General features: G+C 38.8%; 1 protein-coding gene across 1 annotated transcript in view; it reads left to right on the top strand.

Moving 5' to 3' along the window:
* gle1 (GLE1 RNA export mediator) overlaps positions 1–13,149 on the top strand; it is a 28,018-nt gene extending 14,869 nt beyond the window's left edge. The window contains exons 8-15 of the mRNA XM_053326252.1: positions 2,100–2,212; positions 2,309–2,521; positions 4,992–5,182; positions 5,274–5,403; positions 7,060–7,164; positions 10,698–10,780; positions 10,875–10,938; positions 12,001–13,149. Coding sequence (XP_053182227.1) covers positions 2,100–2,212; positions 2,309–2,521; positions 4,992–5,182; positions 5,274–5,403; positions 7,060–7,164; positions 10,698–10,780; positions 10,875–10,938; positions 12,001–12,069 — 968 coding nt within the window. The 3' untranslated portion in view covers positions 12,070–13,149. The remainder of the gene's footprint in view (positions 1–2,099; positions 2,213–2,308; positions 2,522–4,991; positions 5,183–5,273; positions 5,404–7,059; positions 7,165–10,697; positions 10,781–10,874; positions 10,939–12,000) is intronic.
* The last annotated feature ends 7,448 nt before the right edge of the window (positions 13,150–20,597 follow it).

Raw genomic sequence — 20,597 nt, 5'->3', positions numbered from 1 at the left:
ATAGATAGATAGATAGATAGATAGATAGATAGATAGATAGATAGATAGATAGATAGATAGATAGATAGACTTTATTGATCCCAAGCTTGGAAATTACAGTGCAGCAGCAGCATTACACACAGTGACAATAACAACATATAATATAAGAATATAAAGAACAAACTATACATGATAAAATAGCAAATTAAATAAAATAAATAAAATGTAATGTACAAAAGTGTACAATGTGTACTGTGTAATGATCAATAATACAGCTCCAGTCAAACAATAGCAATACTGGTCATAATCAGTGAGGCTCTAACAATGCAGCGGAGCCCTCGGATACTGAGTTAGATATAGATCCAGCTAGGAGAAGATATTTCACATAATCTGATAATGATAAAATAAGTGAGTCAGACATTATAAAACATAACGTCTAAGCCAGAGGTGTCAAACTCATTTTCGTTCGAGGGCCACATACAGAAGAATTTGATCTCATGTGGGCCGGATCATTAAAAAGAAGGAAAGAAGGAAGGAAGGAAGGAAGGACAGACAGACAGACAGACAGTCGGAAGGAAGGAAGAACAGAAGGAAGAAAGGGAGGAAGGACAGATGTAAGGAAGGACAGAAGGAAGGAAAAAAGGAAGGTAGGGAGAACAGATGGAAGGAAGGAACGAAGAAAGGAAAAAAGGAAGGTAGGGAGGAAGGACAGATGGAAGGAAGGACAGAAGGAAGGAAAAAAGGAAGAAAAGAAGGAAGGACAGACAAGACAGTCGAAAGGAAGAAAAGAAGGAAGGACAGACTGAAGGAAGGGAGGGAGGAAGGAAGGATGAACAGAAGGAAGAAAGGGAGGAAGGAAAAGAACACAGGATGGCAAGTGGGCCGGATTGCACCCCTCGGCGGGCCGTATCTGGCCCACGGGCCGCATGTTTGACACCCCTGGTCTAAGCTAAAAATCAGCAGTTCTCCTTCTTGGTTTCTTTTTCAAGCAAGAAGAGAGAAACATGACAAATGAATGATGTTGATCAGTAACTGCTGGATGTGGGAATAAGCAACGGTTTGTAATGTTCTGCTGCCCCCAAGTGGACAAAATATGTTAATGCAGGTTTAAAGTCAGTTAAAGGCAAGACTGTTATTTCATTTTTTTTATTTTATGTATTTTATTGAAGTAGGTGTGAGGAATAAGGTAGATCATGGTCTCTCTTTCAAGCAAGATCTGTGTAAAAGAATAACCATTTGACACATTTTCGCTTTTCCACTACACATTTCCAGCACGCCTCGACTCGGCTCGGTTCCAGGAACGACCTTTTCCATTACAAAGAAGTACCTCCTCAACGTGAGCGGGGTCGTCATAGCAACGCTGCGTTAAACTGCCGTGACTTCGTTTTTATACGCGACACAAACACATAAACAGTGGAGGACATGGAGGCGATGGTGTACTTCCTTCCTTCATTCCTTCCTACCTTCATTCCTTCCTGTCTTCTTTTCCTTCCTTCCTTCATTCCTTCCTTCCCTCTGTCCTTCCTGTCTTCTTCTCCTTCCTTCCTTCCTTCATTCCCTCTGTCCTTCCTGTCTTCTTTTCCTTCCTTCCTTCCTTCCTTCCTTCCTTCCTTCCTTCCTTCCTTCCCTCTGTCCTTCCTGTCTTCTTTTCCTTCCTTCCTTCCTTCCTTCATTCCTTCCTTCCTTCTTTTCCTTCCATCCTTCCTGCTGCTGTATGTGGCTTTCTGTCACACACAAAGCAAGAACATTGAGCCGTATGGCTGTAACGCTGTTGCTGGTATTTAAAAATGTCGGGTTTGATTCTTGTGTGGGACGGCTCATGACTCTTCCAGCGACAACTCTTCTGACCAATCAGTGGTCGGCAGTCTGTTGACGTCACATTTAATATCGGCCCGGCTCGCTTGGAACCTCAGCAGAGCAGGTACTAAAAAAGTAGCAGGTATCAGGTACTATCCCTAGTGGAAACACAAAAAAAAACAGAGTCGAGGCGAGCCGAGTCGAGTCGTGCTGGAACTGTGTAGTGGAAAAGCGCCATTAGACAGATTCACGGAGAATTCACACCCACAAATTTCACGCTGGCAGACAGAAAACAGTATTTGACCGTAATTCTCTTCCCACAGGGCTGCAGAACAGAGCTGAAGACACCACACTGAAATGGTACAAGGAGCTGCAGGCGTCTTCTGCTCAGTGCGCCCAGTCCTTCGAACAACTTAATGCCCCAAAAGACAATCAGGTGGGTTAGAAATAGCAGTAAAATAAAATTCAGAGTCTTGAATGGGCTCATTTATCATTTAAATGGTTTTTTAATCTCTCTTCTGTGCATTCAAAGACAAAGAAACTGAAGTTGGAGCTTCAGAAGGCGGCCACCATCCCCGTCAGTCAAATCTCCAGCAACTCCGGATCTCAGCTCAGAGAGATCTTTGACAAGATCGACAAGCTGCTCTCGGGACGGGGGGTGGTGTCAGGTGGCAAGTCCATCTCCACCTCCCAGCATCCACAGAGTCTGGACTTCGTCAGCTACAAACTGGCCGAGAAGTTTGTGGTAAGTCTGTCTGTCGCTGTTCGATACATCGTCACACAAATCCTTCAGATTGTAGAAATAATGCCGTTTGTATGACTTCATGTTGGTTTGGTTTGAAGTAGGGCTGCTCGATTATGGAAGAAATCATAATCACGATTATTTGGGTCAAAATGGAAATCACGATTATTAAAAAGATTTTTTTTTAAACATAGAATTTAGAATTTGCATTTCTTGTCCATTCGGTTTAATTAATTCTCTCTCCCAGCAGCAGCCTTTTATCTGCCGCTTAACGCAACACACAGCAGAAAATGTGCAGAGATATTAGAGCTGAGCGAGTTACCATGACGATAGTTCACACATCACATCCTGGTTTTTAATAATTAGTCAGTAAACTCAGCATCGTCTGACGCAGGTTGGAAAATGCAGCCTTTAAAACCAGGAAAAAACAACTCTCATGACATTATCGCGATATTACGATATCTAAAATCTAAGACGATATCTAGCCACGTATCACAATATTGAAATAATATCAATATATTGCCCAGCCCTAGTGTGAATGGTAGTTTGACTTGTGGTATAAGAGTGCTTTTGAGGGGTCGAAAGACTAGAAAAGTGTTATATAAGTACAGTCCATTTACTTTTTTTTTTTACATACTTCTTATGTTAAATTTGAATTCTTTGTTTTTCTTTTTTTCTAATCCTTGAAATCCATAAATTATTCAACAAGCACAAGCAATACCAGTTGATGAAATAGATGGATAGATTAGCTGACACAGGAAAAAAAAAAAAAAAAAACTCCAAAGTTTTAAAATAATTTTAAAATAAGGTCATTCTTTTTTAGTCCCATGATGATGGGGAAATTTACAGTGTTATAGCAGCAAAGTGGAGAGCAAAAAAAGAATAAAGAACATAAAATAATAAGTATAAAAACAACAAAAACAATTGGAAATGGAAAAAAGGAAACAAAAATGCATACATGAAACAGTGCAGTGGTGCATTTATTTAAAAAGTCAGTCAAACAATAGCAGTAAGAGTCAAAATCAGTGTGATTCAAGACTACCCAAACAATGCAGAAGAAGATATTGCACATAATCCATGATGAAATAGATTAAAAAAATCATATTGACTAAATAAAATCAGAAATCAATAAATAAAGTCTAAATGAAAAATCAGCAGTTCTCCTTCTTGGTCTCTTTTTCAAGCAAGAGAGTGAATATTGGACTTTTATATTCAGCAGGTGGGCAGAAACACGACTCTTAATGAATGATGTTGCTCAGTAACTGCTGGATGCTTGAAATAATAAGTGACTGTTTGTTACATCGGTGCTGCCCCCAAGTGGACAAAAAAAAGAAATGCAGGTTTAAAGTCAATTAAAGGAAAGATTTTAATTTTAATTTTTTTTTTTTTTTATTGAATTAGGTGTGAGGAATATTTTAATCACAGAAAATTCACACCTACAAATTTCTGTAATTTCAAAAAGCCATGAAAAATCAAAGCTGGTGATTTTTTTTTTGATTGATTTTTGTCACGCTGGCAGACAGAAAACTGTATTTGACAGTAATTCTCTTCCCCCAGGGCTGCAGAACAGAACAAAGCTCTGTTAAAATTATTATTTTTTTTTTAAGAGGAATACTTTTGTCATCTTATTTTTTTTATAGATTTTTAAATTAATCAAAAATAAATTAGAAATAAATAAATAAATAATAATAAAAATAGAAAAGTAAAGAAAAGAATAATAAATAAATAAAATAAATAATAATAAAAATAGAAAAGAAAAGAATAATAATAATAATAATAATAAAAATAAAATAAATAATGAAAATAGAAAAGAATAATAATAATAATCATCATCATAAAAAATAGAAAAGAAAAAAAAAATAATAATAATTAAAAAAATTAAAAAATCAGTAAATAAATAAATCAATGAATCGATTTTTTTTTAAAAAGAAAAAGTGGATAAACAACAAAAACAAACTAACACAAGTTTTAAGAGGAATACTGATATTGGCAGAATGATAATATAGTTAAGTCTCGTATTGATATTGTACAGACACTTGTACAGAAGTGAAAACCAAGTAGGGCTCTGAGATCTACAAACTACCAGCAGAACTGAATCATTTTTAAATCCAGGCTAAAAACACTTCTCTTCTCCTGAGTTTATTATGATTGAGCTTTTTCATAAAGCACTTTACATTTTAATCTTTCATTTGCACTCTATGTCCTTTTAATGATTTTAAAGCAAATCATTATTTTATGCTACAATCTTATATTTAATGCTCTATTCTTCAATTGTATGTTTTAATGTTTATTGTTTCCAATTCTTACTGTTAAACGTTTGTTTTATGTAAAGCACATTGAGTTGCTATCATATATGAAATATGCTATATATATATATAAAGCTAATAAACTCACAATCCTGAAATGTGTAAGTGTGTGTGTGTGTGTGTGTGTGTGTGTGTGTGTGCTTTGACGATTTCATTTATCCTCATAGAAACAAGGAGAGGAAGAGGTGGCGTCTCACCACGAAGCAGCGTTCCCCATCGCTGTGGTGGCCTCTGGTGTCTGGGAGCTGCACCCACGGGTGGGCGACCTCATCCTCGCCCACCTGCACAAGAAATGCCCGTACGCAATCCCAAACTACCCTCCGATGAAGGACGGCACGCCTGTGGAGGAGTATCAGAAGTCAGTGTTGATGCACACGGCTCTCGACTCAGTTGTTCTGAGGACAAACACAGATCTGATGGGGTTTTTTTCTTCTTCTTCTCTTCAATAGAATTCTTGGTTACCGCGTGGATGACTCCGGGGTCGAAGGTCAGGACAGTTTCTTGAAGAGGATGTCTGGGATGATCCGCCTCTACGCTGCCATGATCCAGCTGAGGTGGCCCTACAGCTCCAAGCAAGGGGTAAGAACTGTCTCACACCTCCTGTACAGTCCCTATTAAACACCCTCCAACCCCCCAGAGCCAAGCTCCGCACCATGGGTGATCGGGCCTTTTCCTCTGCACCCCCGAGGCTGTGGAACGCCCCCCCCCCCCCCCCCCCCCCGACCACCTGAGGGCCCCACAGACTACAGATGTGTTTTAAAAGAGACCTAAAAACTTATCTTTTTACTAAGTGTCTTTTATATGTTCTCTTTTAACCTTTTCTTTTTCTTTTTCTTTTATTTTCTGCTCTGTAGCACTTGGAGATTGTTTAAATGTAAAGTGCGATACGAATTAAATTTATTATTATCATTATTATTATTATTATTATTGTTATTGTTATTGTTATTATCTGTGGTGAGGATCTAACCGTAAGTCGGAAAACAGTCAGACTCGTTTTAAGGTTGCTCAGTGCTTGCGTAAGACTTCCTGAATATCTGCTGGACATGGTCGTCATACTCGTCATTTTAATTCATATTTTTCAACAATGATAAGACATATTTATTAGCTCGCGTTAGAGATCGGAATTGATAAGATTTTATTGATATCAATGTCATTATCGATTCTGCTTATTGATCCAATTTCTTATCGATTCCTGGTCAATTATTTGTACGGGAAAAACGATAAACAACTATTTTACTATCTCCACTGTTCATCAATGGCCTGGTACACACAGATGAATACGTTTCCCCATCATTGGACTGATAAAGGATGATCTTAACTTCTATTGTATAAACTATTATACTAACTATTCTTTTCTATTAATTATCCACTTTATGTCTTAAAAATATCTTCATCTTATTTCATGTTTTTGTAAATTAATTTTTGTATTTGCCAAATTTTCATGCTGTAAATTGCTTCATGGTTAAAGCTGCTGATACGCCTAAAGAAAAGCTGAAACCTTCAAATATTGAATAGACTCATTTCCACTAGTAAGGACTGTATAGGTTGATGAGGAGCCTTGTTACCGAATAATCATACAGACAACACACTGAACCACACACTCTTTAAAGATTTGATCTGTGGTGACGACCCTGCAAATCCTGCTAGAACAATACCACTGTAAAAACATGTTTTTGTATTTAAACAAACATAGAGGGAACTAGTAACTTAACACATCTGTGGTTAATATACAGTGTAGTTTTCACTGGAAAGGCTAAAGGAGGAAGTCGTCAGGGGCTTACTCACCATTTCCCCTTCTCTCTTTTATCTGTATCTTCTGATATGTTTCGCTTGTACTAACACAGAAGTGATGTCATCAGTCGTAAATATCACACATATAAAAACATATCTGTAAACAACTGACAGCAGCTGGATCTGAAGACATGCGTAAGATTAGAAAGTTAACATAGAAAAGTTCCTTACTTCATCCTATGCCCTTTTTCAAACATTGAATGGTTATTCTTTTTGTTGTTTATCAAAAGTTTGCAGTTATTTCGATTAGTTTTGTTTGCCTGACTATATATTTTTATTTTATTTGACCATGTTAGAAATTTTAAAAAAACTAAACCAAATCATATTCACGACCGTCCCAACTGTCGCCACGTGTCCCTGCCTTTCATGAAGCACCATATTGAAAGATTCTGTCACTGTATGGTCTAGTATGAGTGATTCACTGTTGACTTGTGTCACACGCAGCCTGTTCCTCACGGTCTGAACCACGGCTGGCGTTGGTTGGCTCAGATGCTCAACATGGAGCCTCTGGCTGACATCACGGCGACGCTGCTGTTCGACTTTCTGGAGGTGAGCTTTACTTTTTAAACCTGTGAAAGGGTTTCCAGTTGGACCTGTTGGAAGGGATTGTTTTGTTTTACCTGTGTTTTATACATGGTTTCATTTTCCATTGAAATACAAATAAGACAATGTTTTTTAAAATGTTGTTTTTTACTTAATTATGAACCAACATCAAAATACACACATTATACCACCGCACGTCCAAAAATATTCAACCAATATCATGGAAATTATTAAAAACGTTAAAATTACATACATCATGTCATATCAAAAAAAAAAATTTAAATATTGAATTTCATGGATCCAAATGCATCTGCACAGAAATTTAGTTTAGTCTTTATCGTGTTTGAGAATGACTAATGGGGTTTTTTAGGGTCTAGGTTTTAATACCTTAAAATGATAAACAATAATTATCTCATCATTACTTGTATTATCATGTTCCTTTTTAATGAAACTTTCATTACTGTGGTCAGTAGAAGCAGCCATGGGCATTAATGTGACTTAAACATCCTTCACAACCAGGCACCATCATATCTCTCTGAACTTATTCACATCTACACACCTGCTCCAACTCTCCGATCCTCCTCTGCCAACCAGCTCTTTGCCCCATCTGCCAACTTAACCACCATGGGGTCAAGAGCTTTCAGCCGATCTGCCCCCCGCCTTTGGAACTCTCTCCCACCAGACATTCTATGGAACTCTATCCCTCCAGACATTCTATGGAACCCTCTCCTACCAGACATTCTATGGAACTCTCTCCCACCAGACATTCTATGGAACTCTCTCCTACCAGACATTCTATGGAACCCTCTCCCACCAGACATTCTATGGAACCCTCTCCCACCAGACATTCTATGGAACCCTCTCCCACCAGACATTCTATGGAACCCTCTCCCACCAGACATTCTATGGAACTCTCTCTTACCAGACATTCTATGGAACTCTCTCTTACCAGACATTCTATGGAACTCTCTCTTACCAGACATTCTATGGAACTCTCTCTTACCAGACATTCTATGGAACTCTCTCCTACCAGACATTGTATGGAATTCTCTCCTACCAGACATTCTATGGAACTCTCTCTTACCAGACATTCTATGGAACTCTCTCCCACCAGACATTCTATGGAACTCTCTCCCACCAGACATTCTATGGAACTCTCTCCCACCAGACATTCTATGGAACTCTCTCTTACCAGATATTCTATGGAACTCTCTCCCACCAGACATTCTATGGAACTCTCTCTTACCAGACATTCTATGGAACCTTCTCCCACCAGACATTCTGTGGAACTCTCTCCTACCAGACATTCTATGGAACTCTCTCCCTCTAAACATTCTATGGAACTCTCTCCCATCAGACATTCTATGGAACTCTCTCCCACCAGACGTTCTATGGAACTCTCTCCCACCAGACATTCTATGGAACTCTCTCCTACCAGACATTCTATGGAACTCTCTCCTACCAGACATTCTATGGAACTCTCTCCTACCAGACATTCTATGGAACTCTCTCCTACCAGACATTCTATGGAACTCTCTCCTACCAGACATTCTATGGAACCTTCTCCCACCAGACATTCTATGGAACTCTCTCCTACCAGACATTCTATGGAACCCTCTCCCATCAGACATTCTATGGAACTCTCTCCCACCAGACATTCTATGGAACTCTCTCCTACCAGACATTCTATGGAACTCTCTCCTACCAGACATTCTATGGAACTCTCTCCTAACAGACATTCTATGGAACTCTCTCCCACCAGACGTTCTATGAAACTCTCTCCCACCAGACGTTCTATGAAACTCTCTCCCACCAGACGTTCTATGAAACTCTCTCCCACCAGACGTTCTATGGAACTCTTTCCTACCAGACATTCTATGGAACTCTCTCCTACCAGACATTCTATGGAATTCTCTCCTACCAGACATTCTATGGAACTCTCTCCTACCAGACATTCTATGGAATTCTCTCCTACCAGACATTCTATGGAACTCTCTCCTACCAGACATTCTATGGAACTCTCTCCTACCAGACATTCTATGGAACTCTCTCCTACCAGACATTCTATGGAACTCTCTCCTACCAGACATTCTATGGAATTCTCTCCTACCAGACATTCTATGGAACTCTCTCCTAACAGACATTCTATGGAACTCTCTCCCTCTAGACATTCTGTGGAACCCTCTCCTACCAGACATTCTATGGAACCATCTCCCACCAGACATTCTATGGAACTCTCTCCTACCAGACATTCTATGGAACTCTCTCCTACCAGACATTCTATGGAATTCTCTCCTACCAGACATTCTATGGAACTCTCTCCTACCAGACATTCTATGGAACTCTCTCCTACCAGACATTCTATGGAACTCTCTCCTACCAGACATTCTATGGAACTCTCTCCTACCAGACATTCTATGGAACTCTCTCCTACCAGACATTCTATGGAATTCTCTCCTACCAGACATTCTATGGAACTCTCTCCTAACAGACATTCTATGGAACTCTCTCCTACCAGACATTCTATGGAACTCTCTCCTACCAGACATTCTATGGAACTCTCTCCTACCAGACATTCTATGGAACTCTCTCCTACCAGACATTCTATGGAATTCTCTCCTACCAGACATTCTATGGAACTCTCTCCCTCTAGACATTCTGTGGAACCATCTCCTACCAGACATTCTATGGAACCATCTCCCACCAGACATTCTATGGAACCATCTCCCACCAGACATTCTATGGAACTCTCTCCTACCAGACATTCTATGGAACTCTCTCCTACCAGACATTCTATGGAACTCTCTCCTACCAGACATTGTATGGAATTCTCTCCTACCAGACATTCTATGGAATTCTCTCCTACCAGACATTCTATGGAACTCTCTCCCTCTAGACATTCTGTGGAACTCTCTCCTACCAGACATTCTATGGAACCCTCTCCTACCAGACATTCTATGGAACCCTCTCCCACCAGACATTCTATGGAACTCTCTCCTACCAGACATTCTATGGAACTCTCTCCTAACAGACATTCTATGGAACTCTCTCCCTCTAGTCTAGACATTCTGTGGAACTCTCTCCTACCAGACATTCTATGGAACCCTCTCCTACCAGACATTCTATGGAACCCTCTCCCACCAGACATTCTATGGAACTCTCTCCTACCAGACATTCTATGGAACTCTCTCCTACCAGACATTCTATGGAACCCTCTCCCATTTCAGACTCTGTCTCCACCTTTTAAATCCCGCCTGAAAACGCACCTATTCAGAGTGGCATACTCTCTCTCACTAACTATGCAATCACATTCTTGTTTATTTATTGTACTAAGGCACTTTGTAGTTACATTCATATTTATTATTTATCTTTGCACTAAATGTCACCTGATTTATATTGTTTGATGTGCTGTTGTTGTGTTCTATGTGCCTTGTAAGGTGTCCTTGAGTGCTTTGAGTGCCTTTTTACATAAAATGCTTTATTATTATTATCATTATTAAACATCTAAACTTCCGTGTTGATGTTTCTGTTTCGTTCAGGTTTGTGGAAACGCTCTGATGAAGCAGTATCAGAGCCAGTTTTGGAAACTTATCCTTCTTCTGAAAGAGGAGTATTTCCCCAGGTACAGTCTCACTTTACATCTCTCTTTGCAGCATTCGCCACAAGGTCAACTTCTTTTATTTGAAGTATTGAATGTGTCTCTTTGGCGTCTCTAGGATTGAAGCAGTGACCAGCAGTGGACAGATGGGCTCAGTCATCAGACTAAAACAGTTTCTAGAGGTATGCTACTGTTGGGCTTTGTTTAGAGGTTTGGTAGATAATTATTCATTATGGAAATCAATAAAACTTAATGAGGATTAATGATAGTGGGGTACCACCTTGGGAAACAGGGACAGATAGTATATTTAACAAGACTATACCAATTGGCTGAGCTATCACTGTGGAAATGATAATAATTAACTGAGAACTGATGCACTAACTGACATGGGGCAACAACAGTCAGAGGATTAGCTCTTAAAGTTGACTCAGATTGGAATTCATGGCAGTAACAGTCAGGCACAAGCTCTCTATTTGTCATGGGGCTGATGGCACATAGCCAATTTTGACAGCTTGACTAGATTGCATTGAAGATGTAGTATTCTAATGCTGAATGAAAACTGTTCCAGTTCCTACAAGGCTAGCTAAACCTGAATGGCTAACAGTACTGTGAGGGATACTTGCTATTGTTGCTATTTTGATGAGTAAATACTCACCGAAACATGGGAGCTCTGGTTTCATTTTCTTGAATCTATGGTTGGAGTATACACCTGAGTACAAACAACCAAGGACTATGGGACTTTTAGCTTTTTTTAAAGACACCCTTGGTTAGAGTCTTAAACCATGGTCATCCAGTTAGACCCAACATCACTCTCTGTTAATGTAAATCAGTCAGATTAATATCCCCAAAAATGATCCTGAACACTTTTTGTAGATAGCAGATATTAAAAACTGTCATGATTACTCAAATTACGCAGCTAATAAATAATGAGTTGCCAACTATTACATTTATCCACTAGAATTTTACAATCAATTCATCGGTTTTTAATGTCCAAGTTCTCTGGTTCTATCTTTTCATAAATGTGTATTTTCTGTCTTATGAACTGGATATGTTTGTGTTGTGGACTGTTGGTCCAGAGGAAATAATCAACAGAGGAATCATAAAAATAATTATTAATTTTTCTATTTAATTAATTATCAAAAATATGAGTCATTGTTATGATAAAATAATGAAAAGTATCTTTGGTTGGTTTATCTTTGGTTTTATTAGAAACTTGACTTTTTCTTTGTTCTTCGCACTTGTAGACATCACTGCAGAGCCGACAGATCAGTCCGCCCAAAGGCCAGCTGAGCTCCATCTTCTGGAGGTCGTGAGGGATGAGGAGGATGAAAAGACATGTGGGACGTTGCTGCATGACATTTTTTAAGACTTAACAAGACGCAAAGCAGTTAAGGATCTGATGCTGGAAATCTTCTCTATTCAGGGGAAAAAATTGAAGTCGCTAGGAAAAACGGATGATCAGCTACTTGCTCTGGATCACAAGGAATTTCGTGGATGAAGACGCACTGGATACCAAGTTTAATTACGTCTTTAGGTTATAAGATACTGCAGAGAAAAAACATTTATCAACTTAAACCAGTTCAGACAAACACTGCAATTCTCTCGACTTTCTTTCAGACCGTCCTTTGAAGTCTTGAAATATTTTTTTGTGTATCCTGGTCCAGATGTGTGACTGCCTGTAATGCACTGATCATTTGATAAAGCTTTAGAATATACAGTTCATGAGTGTGCAACAGAAAACACCCAGCAGAGCCATGTTTGCTTTTCCTTAAATGCAATAATTAAGCGTTGTTGATGGTAAAATCTCTCCTTTACATTTTTGGTAAAGTGGCAGAGTGTAAATCCTGGTAAAATTTAATAAGTTATCATACTTCTCAGCTGTTTCTATCAGTTACACTGTTAAGTTTGTTGATATTCCAGGTGTTTCATTTTATTCACAAAATTCAGTAACAAAAAGGTCACTACTGTTTTTATTCTGTTGCTGCTCAAATCAAAATTGTGTGGAATGATTTGAATGTTCAGCTATTTATATATATTTTTAATTACTCCACCATGTGGAACCAGGATTTGTGGTTTGACGAACTTGTCGTTAATCATTGTGAAATGAAGTCGTCTCAAGATTAGACATATCTACAAAAAGGTTTAATTCAGTATTTCCAAAATGCCAATGAGTTGATCCTCAAACAGAAATAGAAATATGAAGATGACACAAGGCTTTGGAGTAAAATCCAGTATGCTTTGCAGAGCTTAGGTGTGATCTTTCAACATGTGAATGATGGAGACACACGTGGGATAGGTACTGAATGATTGCTATCTTCAGGAGTCTATAAAAATGTCTGTTCATAAAGAAAATGCAAAAGTTTAAAATAAACCTCATCACCAGTTCACTGGAACTATGCTCTGCTTGGATTTTTTTATTATTTGACCTTCCATTTAAAAAAAGTAAATTTAAGTTCGCAATGTTTAGGTCAGGGGTGTCAAACATACGGCCTGTGGGCCAGAACTGGCCCAAGGGGTCCAATCCGGCCCACTTTTCTTCCTTTCTTTTTTTATTCCTTCCATATTTCCATCCTGTCTTCTTTTTTCAATCCACCTGTCTTTCTTCCATCTTTCCTTCCTGTCTTGTTATTTTCCTTCCGTCCTACCGTCTTGTTAATAATCCAGCCCACATCAGATCAAATTCGGCTGTATGTGGCCCTTGAATGAAAACGGGTTTGACACTGCTGGTATAGGTGATTAATCGATGTGTCTATCAACAGAAAACTGATATCTCTAACTGGATAGTTTGTTTTATTATTTTGAGTCTTTTTTAAAAGGGAATATACTAAAATTCTCAAGTTCCAGCTTCATAAATATGAATATTTTCTGGTTTCTTTAGTCCTCTGACAGTCAAGTGAATATCTTTGGGTTGTGAACTTTTGGTCAGGACAAAACAAGACATCACCTTAGGCTTTGAGAAACTGTGATTAACATTTTTCATAATTTTCATACATTTTAGATTCCAAATGATTAAGCAGGAAAAATGACATTGGTAATGAAAATAATGATTGGTTGGAACCCTAGTTAAATTGTGTAAGCAAAACAATTAAGTTTGTGAATTGGAAACGAAACAATTACAATTGATAAAAGACTCAGCTTCCAAACTGTCAGCATGAACTACTTTTCTGTTTGATATTAAAGAAGTACACTGCACAGAGCAGTGATGGCAGCTTCACTATATTTTACACAGCAACCATCCAGTACTGCCTAACTAAAAATTTACCAGCCCCAGGATTTGTTAGTCTGTTGTTAGTTTGAAGTACTCTGATGAAACATGACAAATGTCCAAGAATTAAACATTTAATTAAGCTGGAAATAGCAAAAATGCATACACGACATCAAACTTGAGTGTATCATTAAACATCCACACAAAAATCAGTGTAAATAAACTCGAATAACTAAAAGAAAGAAAATAGGTGACACACGGGCTTCCAGAAGATCACAGTCCACAACTGAAGTGACTCATCAAATCAAGTCAAACGTTCTGGTTGAAAGGTGGCATGACAGAGTGTTTAATGCAGGGATCTCTGCATGTGGTTTCTAAACAGGTCTTGAACTGCTTCATGTCTGGAATGATGGTGATGAGACCACTGAACCACTGTAGATGACTCTCACTTTGGAGGGTTAATAGATATCTGGAGGTTGTTACTGTGTCTTCTGGAATAGTGGCCTCAGTGGGAGTACAGACCAACTAATCCTATTGTCATCCCTGTCCAGATTAAAGCTGCTTTCCAAGATGAGGTCCACAAACAGTCCAAACCTGACCACCTATCTGAGTCTTCCATTGTGTCTCTAACATGGTCCTTTTTTCCAGGCTTTCCAAGGCTCTTGATATGAAAAAAAGAGAGAGAAGCTTCCTTAGCTTGAGCTTCAGACTGATCCTTCAAACCTGAACCATTCCCTTAAATTTCTGTCTTAAACCTAACTTCATTAAAGTAGCTGTATGTGACAAATATATTCCAAGTAATCAAAAAAAAATGCCCTAATTATCACCAGACATTAAGGAATCATGTTCACTTCAAACACTGATATCACTGACAGTAGTAGTCCAGCCAGAATATTCACATTTGAAAAGCTCAGTTGCAGCCCTCAAATAATGTTTATGTTGTCATTCTGTGTTTTTGCCTGATGCGCCACCCGCCACCCACCACCTAGCTACCAATCACCAAGTCAGTAGTGTTTCAGCATCCACGTTGCCAGTTGCCACTGAGCTGCAGCTAGGAACACTGCAGATAATGTCTGATGTTACAAAACCCAAAAGGCCTTTTTACAAAACAAGGATATGTATAGGAGATGCCTTTGAAACATGGAGACGGTTACAGCTTCATACAACACTCAGCTGCACCCGCTGATACGGAGGAGGATATGCAGGATCAGGTCCAACAACTGGCAAACCGCGTGAAGTAGACTCTGGCAGGGAGGGGGCGAGGAGTAACAGCTCTCTCCAGTGTTTTGAACGTGGGCCGCAGTACCATTTCTAAACACTTGGTGTCAGAGTTACATACTTCAACTTTAACACTCTACATATTTTATCTCCTCATTTAGTGTCACAATTAGCCCAGTCTGTACCCAAACATACTATAACATTCTGATAACCATTATAATTAATTGTTTCTTAATCATCTGTAAAACCAAAAAAATAATCCTTAATCCACTTTAAACTCTTTTACACTAACTTCAAGGTTTGTTTTAGTTCAACTATAAAGTACATTTCACCATCATACTTATTTGCTGGCCCACTTTGTTTTTGAAGCACAGAACATTATAAAGATGCAAGATGGGAAGGCCCAAATCTGGTGTAAAAGTGCTCTTCACTTTCCTCCGCTGACAATTTTATGTAATGAACACTTTGAGCACGTCTGCGACTTGGATAAACATGATATTTAATGTGAAAAAGCAAAAATATTTCAAGATAGAAATGAACGACAAAAAAACTTGGTGGTGTTTTAGATGCCTGGCTTGAGTAAAAGTTTTCCCATATTACTCACAGCTGTACGGTTTCTCTCCAATGTGAATGCGTTGGTGCTTTTTTAGATGACTGGCTTGAGTAAAAGTTTTCCCACATTGCTCACAGCTGTACGGCTTCTCTCCAGTGTGAATGCGTTGGTGCTTTTTTAAACTACTGACTTGTCTGAAAGTTTTCCCACATTGCTCACAGCTGTATGGCTTCTCTCCAGTGTGAATGCGTTGGTGGCTTTCTAGATAACTGGCTTCAGTAAAAGTTTTCCCACATTGCTCACAGCTGTACGGTTTCTCTCCAGTGTGAATGCGTTGGTGCCTTTTTAGATCACCGCCTACACTGAAAGTTTTCCCGCATTGCTCACAGCTGTATGGCCTCTCTCCAGTGTGAATACGTTGGTGCCTTTTTAGACAACTGGCTTCAGTAAAAGATTTCCCACATTGCCCACAGCTGTACGGCTTCTCTCCAGTGTGAATGCGTTGGTGCCTTTTTAGATCACCGCCTACACTGAAAGTTTTCCCGCATTGCTCACAGCTGTACGGCTTCTCTCCAGTGTGAATGCGTTGGTGGATTTTTAGATCACCGCTTCCACTGAAGGTTTTCCCACATTGCTCACAGCTGTACGGTTTCTCTCCCGTGTGAATGCGCTGGTGGCTTTTCAGATGACTGCCTACACTGAAAGTTTTCCCACATTGTTCACAGCTGTACGGCTTCTCTCCAGTGTGAATGCGTTGGTGGATTTTTAGATTACCGCCTTCACTGAAGGTTTTCCCACATTGCTCACAGCTGTATGGCTTCTCTCCAGTGTGAATGGGTTGGTGGATTTTTAGATTACCGCCTTCACTGAAGGTTTTCCCACATTGTTCACAGCTGTACGGCTTCTCTCCAGTGTGAATGCGTTGGTGGATTTTTAGATTACCGGCTTGAGCAAAAGTTTTTCCACATTGCTCACAGCTGTATGGCTTCTGTCCGGTATGAGTTTTCTGGTGACTCTGTAAACACCTGGATGTTGTGAAGGCTTTGTCACAGTGCTGACAGCAGTGCGTTTTGAGTATCTTTCTTCTTTGTTTCTATGACAAACATACAAAGAATGAGAAAGAAAGAAAGATATTAAGTTAGGTGGGTGAATGTGTGGCATTAGATGGTGAAACAAAGGCTCAGCAGGCCAAGGTGTGTCACATCTTACTGATCAGTGTGCCTGCTAATCAGGAACCTGCCTCTGCAGACAAAACACAGCAGTAACAAGAGGAGCAAAGTAGAGGGGTCATTGCAAGGATCCAGGGCTTCTTAAACTTGACCCTGACCAGACTAATTCAGGACATCTTGACCTCTCCTGACCTTTATGTAAACCCATTATTAGTTTTTCCCCATTTAATAAAATAAAATGAGACCATTTACGAACACCTCCAAAACAACAAACAAGACAATCACAAAACTGTAGAGATATTGATATGGACTGTTCATCAGACAAAATCAGACACCTGAATATGATTAAGGTCCTAATCAGAGATGTGCCACTATGATCATCATTAGTTCAAAATATCACGGTAAATGATACTGTCAAATGGTACAATCATATTAAGTGGTAGAATCTGATAGTAAATGTTGGGTTTGTTTGTGTGTTTGGTGGGGTAACAGTATATAACCAAGTTTCACTTTGTTGCAAACAAAACTAGAAAATGTTTACTCTTAGTTTGAAGAATTTTCCATCCTCCCACTCATGTGCAGTACACAAAGTAAAATTCCTGTACAAAAACATCATAAGTATTAAAAGTTCATGTAGAAAGTGCAGCGTTAACAAAATGTAGTCACAGTATTAAGTGAAAGTGGTGTTTTTTGCTTCCTTTAACTGATACATTATTATAAGTGACATCATTAGATTGTGGACACAACATTCTTGATATTTTAACTACTGCAACAGATATTACTATTTTTATTATCTTAAAATTGACCATGTAGAAGCCAATAACTTAACGACGGATAACATAACACATTTACCCATTTTTAAATGTAATAAGCCAATAACGTAATGAGTTATTAATGTTATAATTGAAGCCAATAATGTAATAATATACTAATATCAGAGTATTTAAGTTTAATTTATTGGATATAACTGTGGAAATGCATGCACTCTCTCTCTGTGTGAGAGAGAGAGAGAGAGAGAGAGAGAGAGAGAGAGAGAGAGAGAGAGAGAGAGAGAGAGAGAGAGAGAGAGAATGCATTTTCACAGTTTTATCCAATAAATGAAACTTCAACAAAGTGATATCAGTATATTGTTATGTTATCTGCTCCAGTCTCCAAGAGAGAGAGAGAGAGACACAGAGGCCAATAACATAATAACTTATTACATTACTGGCAAAAAGTTATTACATTATTGGTTAAGGACTATTATTGTATTATTAGCTCATTACATTAAAGAACAAAGGGCAAATTTACTACGTTATCTGTGGTTATTATGATATTGGCTTCTACAGACTTGTGGAAAATCCTATAAGTCTTTGACCCATATTTTAACTAACATAGGCCTGATAATAGGAGCCATACTGTTAATCTTAATGTTGGTTATGTGTGCTAGCCACAGCTAAAGGACAATATCCTGTAATGGCCTGAAACTGACCCTGAAATGTTGATGGACACTTGTAAGAAAGAAGAAGAGCTGTATTTAAAAAAAAAGCTGGAATATAAACTTATTATGCATTAAAGCTGATGAAGGCTTTGAGACACATTGTTATTTTAGTATAAATAAATAAAAAACAATACTCACTGGAACATAGACAATATACTGTAACTTTAGTAATAGTGTTTTAAGAAAGGTTTTAGAGATAATGGAGTAAAAGTCCCTGAATTTACAGAGGAAAGCTTGGAAATAACTGTGTAAAATGCTCGAACACATGAAAGAGAAAGATACAAAGAAAACTGAGCTCCACCTCAGGTAAAGCTCAAACAGATGAACTATAAGAATGAGATTCACCAACAGCCATTCAGTGTGTTTGTTGCATGAACAGCTCTCGGTATGCTTGAATCACATTTTTGATGCACAGTCCACTGAACTCTGCTTGACTCAGTGTTCTTTCTTTATTAATTGATAATACATGTTGTGGAGAACCGTAACTTTCAACTGGTCTAGTTAAAGTTTTTTTCTCCTGGCACTAAGACATGCTAACTAAGATGGAGGCGGTGGTCAACGTTATAGACTTTTCCGACCCCCCACAGAAATCGTGACTTCAGGCTACAAAAGCTACTCGCCATCTCCGCTTCTGTTTAAATATATTTACTTAAAGCAGTCTTATTATCGTCGGTTTACTGCAGGATAATGAATAATGAAAGAATAGTAAATCGGGAGGGAGATAGTTTTTATGGGGGATTTCGTTAAACTTTGTCTGGTATCACTAGTTTCACTACAGAGCGAAGACGAAATAGAAGGAAACACTGAAACCTTTTAGTAGTTTTTACGGCTGAGAAACTGACCTGTTTATCGGTGGTAGCAGAGGGTGAGTCCGGGTTCTGGTTCTCCTCCATGAACTAACGTTAATTACAAACGCAGTGACGTTTGCTAGCAATATGGTTTTGCATTAATGAATTAATTTAGTTAACTTATAGTTTGAGGTATGTTGTTTGCAATTGTTTGCTGCAGAGCACAGTAATTTATGTGAGTAAGTAAATATGTAGGAGCCATATATTGATTGTTTATTAGTTATTCTGTGTTTAATTAGCTTTGTCTTGTTGCCATGGTGATATGTAGTGTTTGGGGTCACGTGGGCACTGTAGCCACAGCCGGTAGGTTATATCAGTACCTGCTTCACCTGCACTGGGGATGGAGGCGAGTCTAGGTAGCCGTAATTTTTGTTGACCGCATTTCATTATCGCTGTTTTGTTTGTTTTGATACACGTTCGCCAAGTGTACACATATACCATCCTATGGGCGCGTGTAAAGCCGCTGTAGTATTCATTTCATTAATTAAAATCTCAGAAACTTCTTCTTGGACTCAGTGTGCTTCTCTGGAACAGCAGCAGCGTGTCATACAAATACAAGACCTATTCTGCCTCACTAGCGACTTTTAAAAGGTACTGGAAAGCCGCTACAAAATATATTCTTTTTATATCAACTCCCTGTTATGCTCATACGTTATATGAAACTTCCCCAGGAGCACTGTTAAAGTATTTTGGAGGAGGCAGTGACTCAGTCCAGGGGCAATCCACCTCCTCAGGAGCAGCCCAGGCTGATGAATCAGGTAATCGAAAAACTGTGACCATATGTTGTGCCCTTAAACAGGGAAAATAGTGAGGGAAGAGGGATGAATGAACACACTCTGCTCTTGCCTTCACTCGTTTGTATTGAGTTTCAATTATATACAGAACTTGTTACAGTAATAAAACAACAATAGCATCTTACAGCAAATACCACAGTAACAAGCTCAAATATAGAAGATGACGGAACAGTCAGGCGCGAAAGCGGGACAATAACAGTAGCTAGCATACACAGTGACGGAGTTAGCCAGAAACTCTTTAAAAACATAAAAGTATAAAATTCACCTCTTCCTTTCACAATTAGCAACCATGACAACATAACAATTATTAACAACGTGTGTCACTACATTTACGGTGCTTTGTGTAGGTAATTACCTTAAACAGGGAAAATAGTGAGGGAAGAGGGATGAATGAACACACTCTGCTCTTGCCTTCACTCGTTTGTATTGAGTGAGGAAGTAGCGCGAATCCCCCTACTGCAGCCCTGAGGCATTACTAGTAGATTGACGCATAATCAACCCAGACAAAGAACATACATTACCTATCTATTATTTACACTCTGGCTGCATTTTCTCCAAGAACCTTAGCAATTTA

Source organism: Scomber japonicus, chromosome 9 (genome assembly GCF_027409825.1).
Source record: "Scomber japonicus isolate fScoJap1 chromosome 9, fScoJap1.pri, whole genome shotgun sequence".
Classification (NCBI taxonomy): domain Eukaryota; kingdom Metazoa; phylum Chordata; class Actinopteri; order Scombriformes; family Scombridae; genus Scomber; species Scomber japonicus.
The sequence above is the reverse complement of the archived record's forward strand: the minus strand, read 5'-3'. Positions and strand labels throughout refer to the sequence as shown.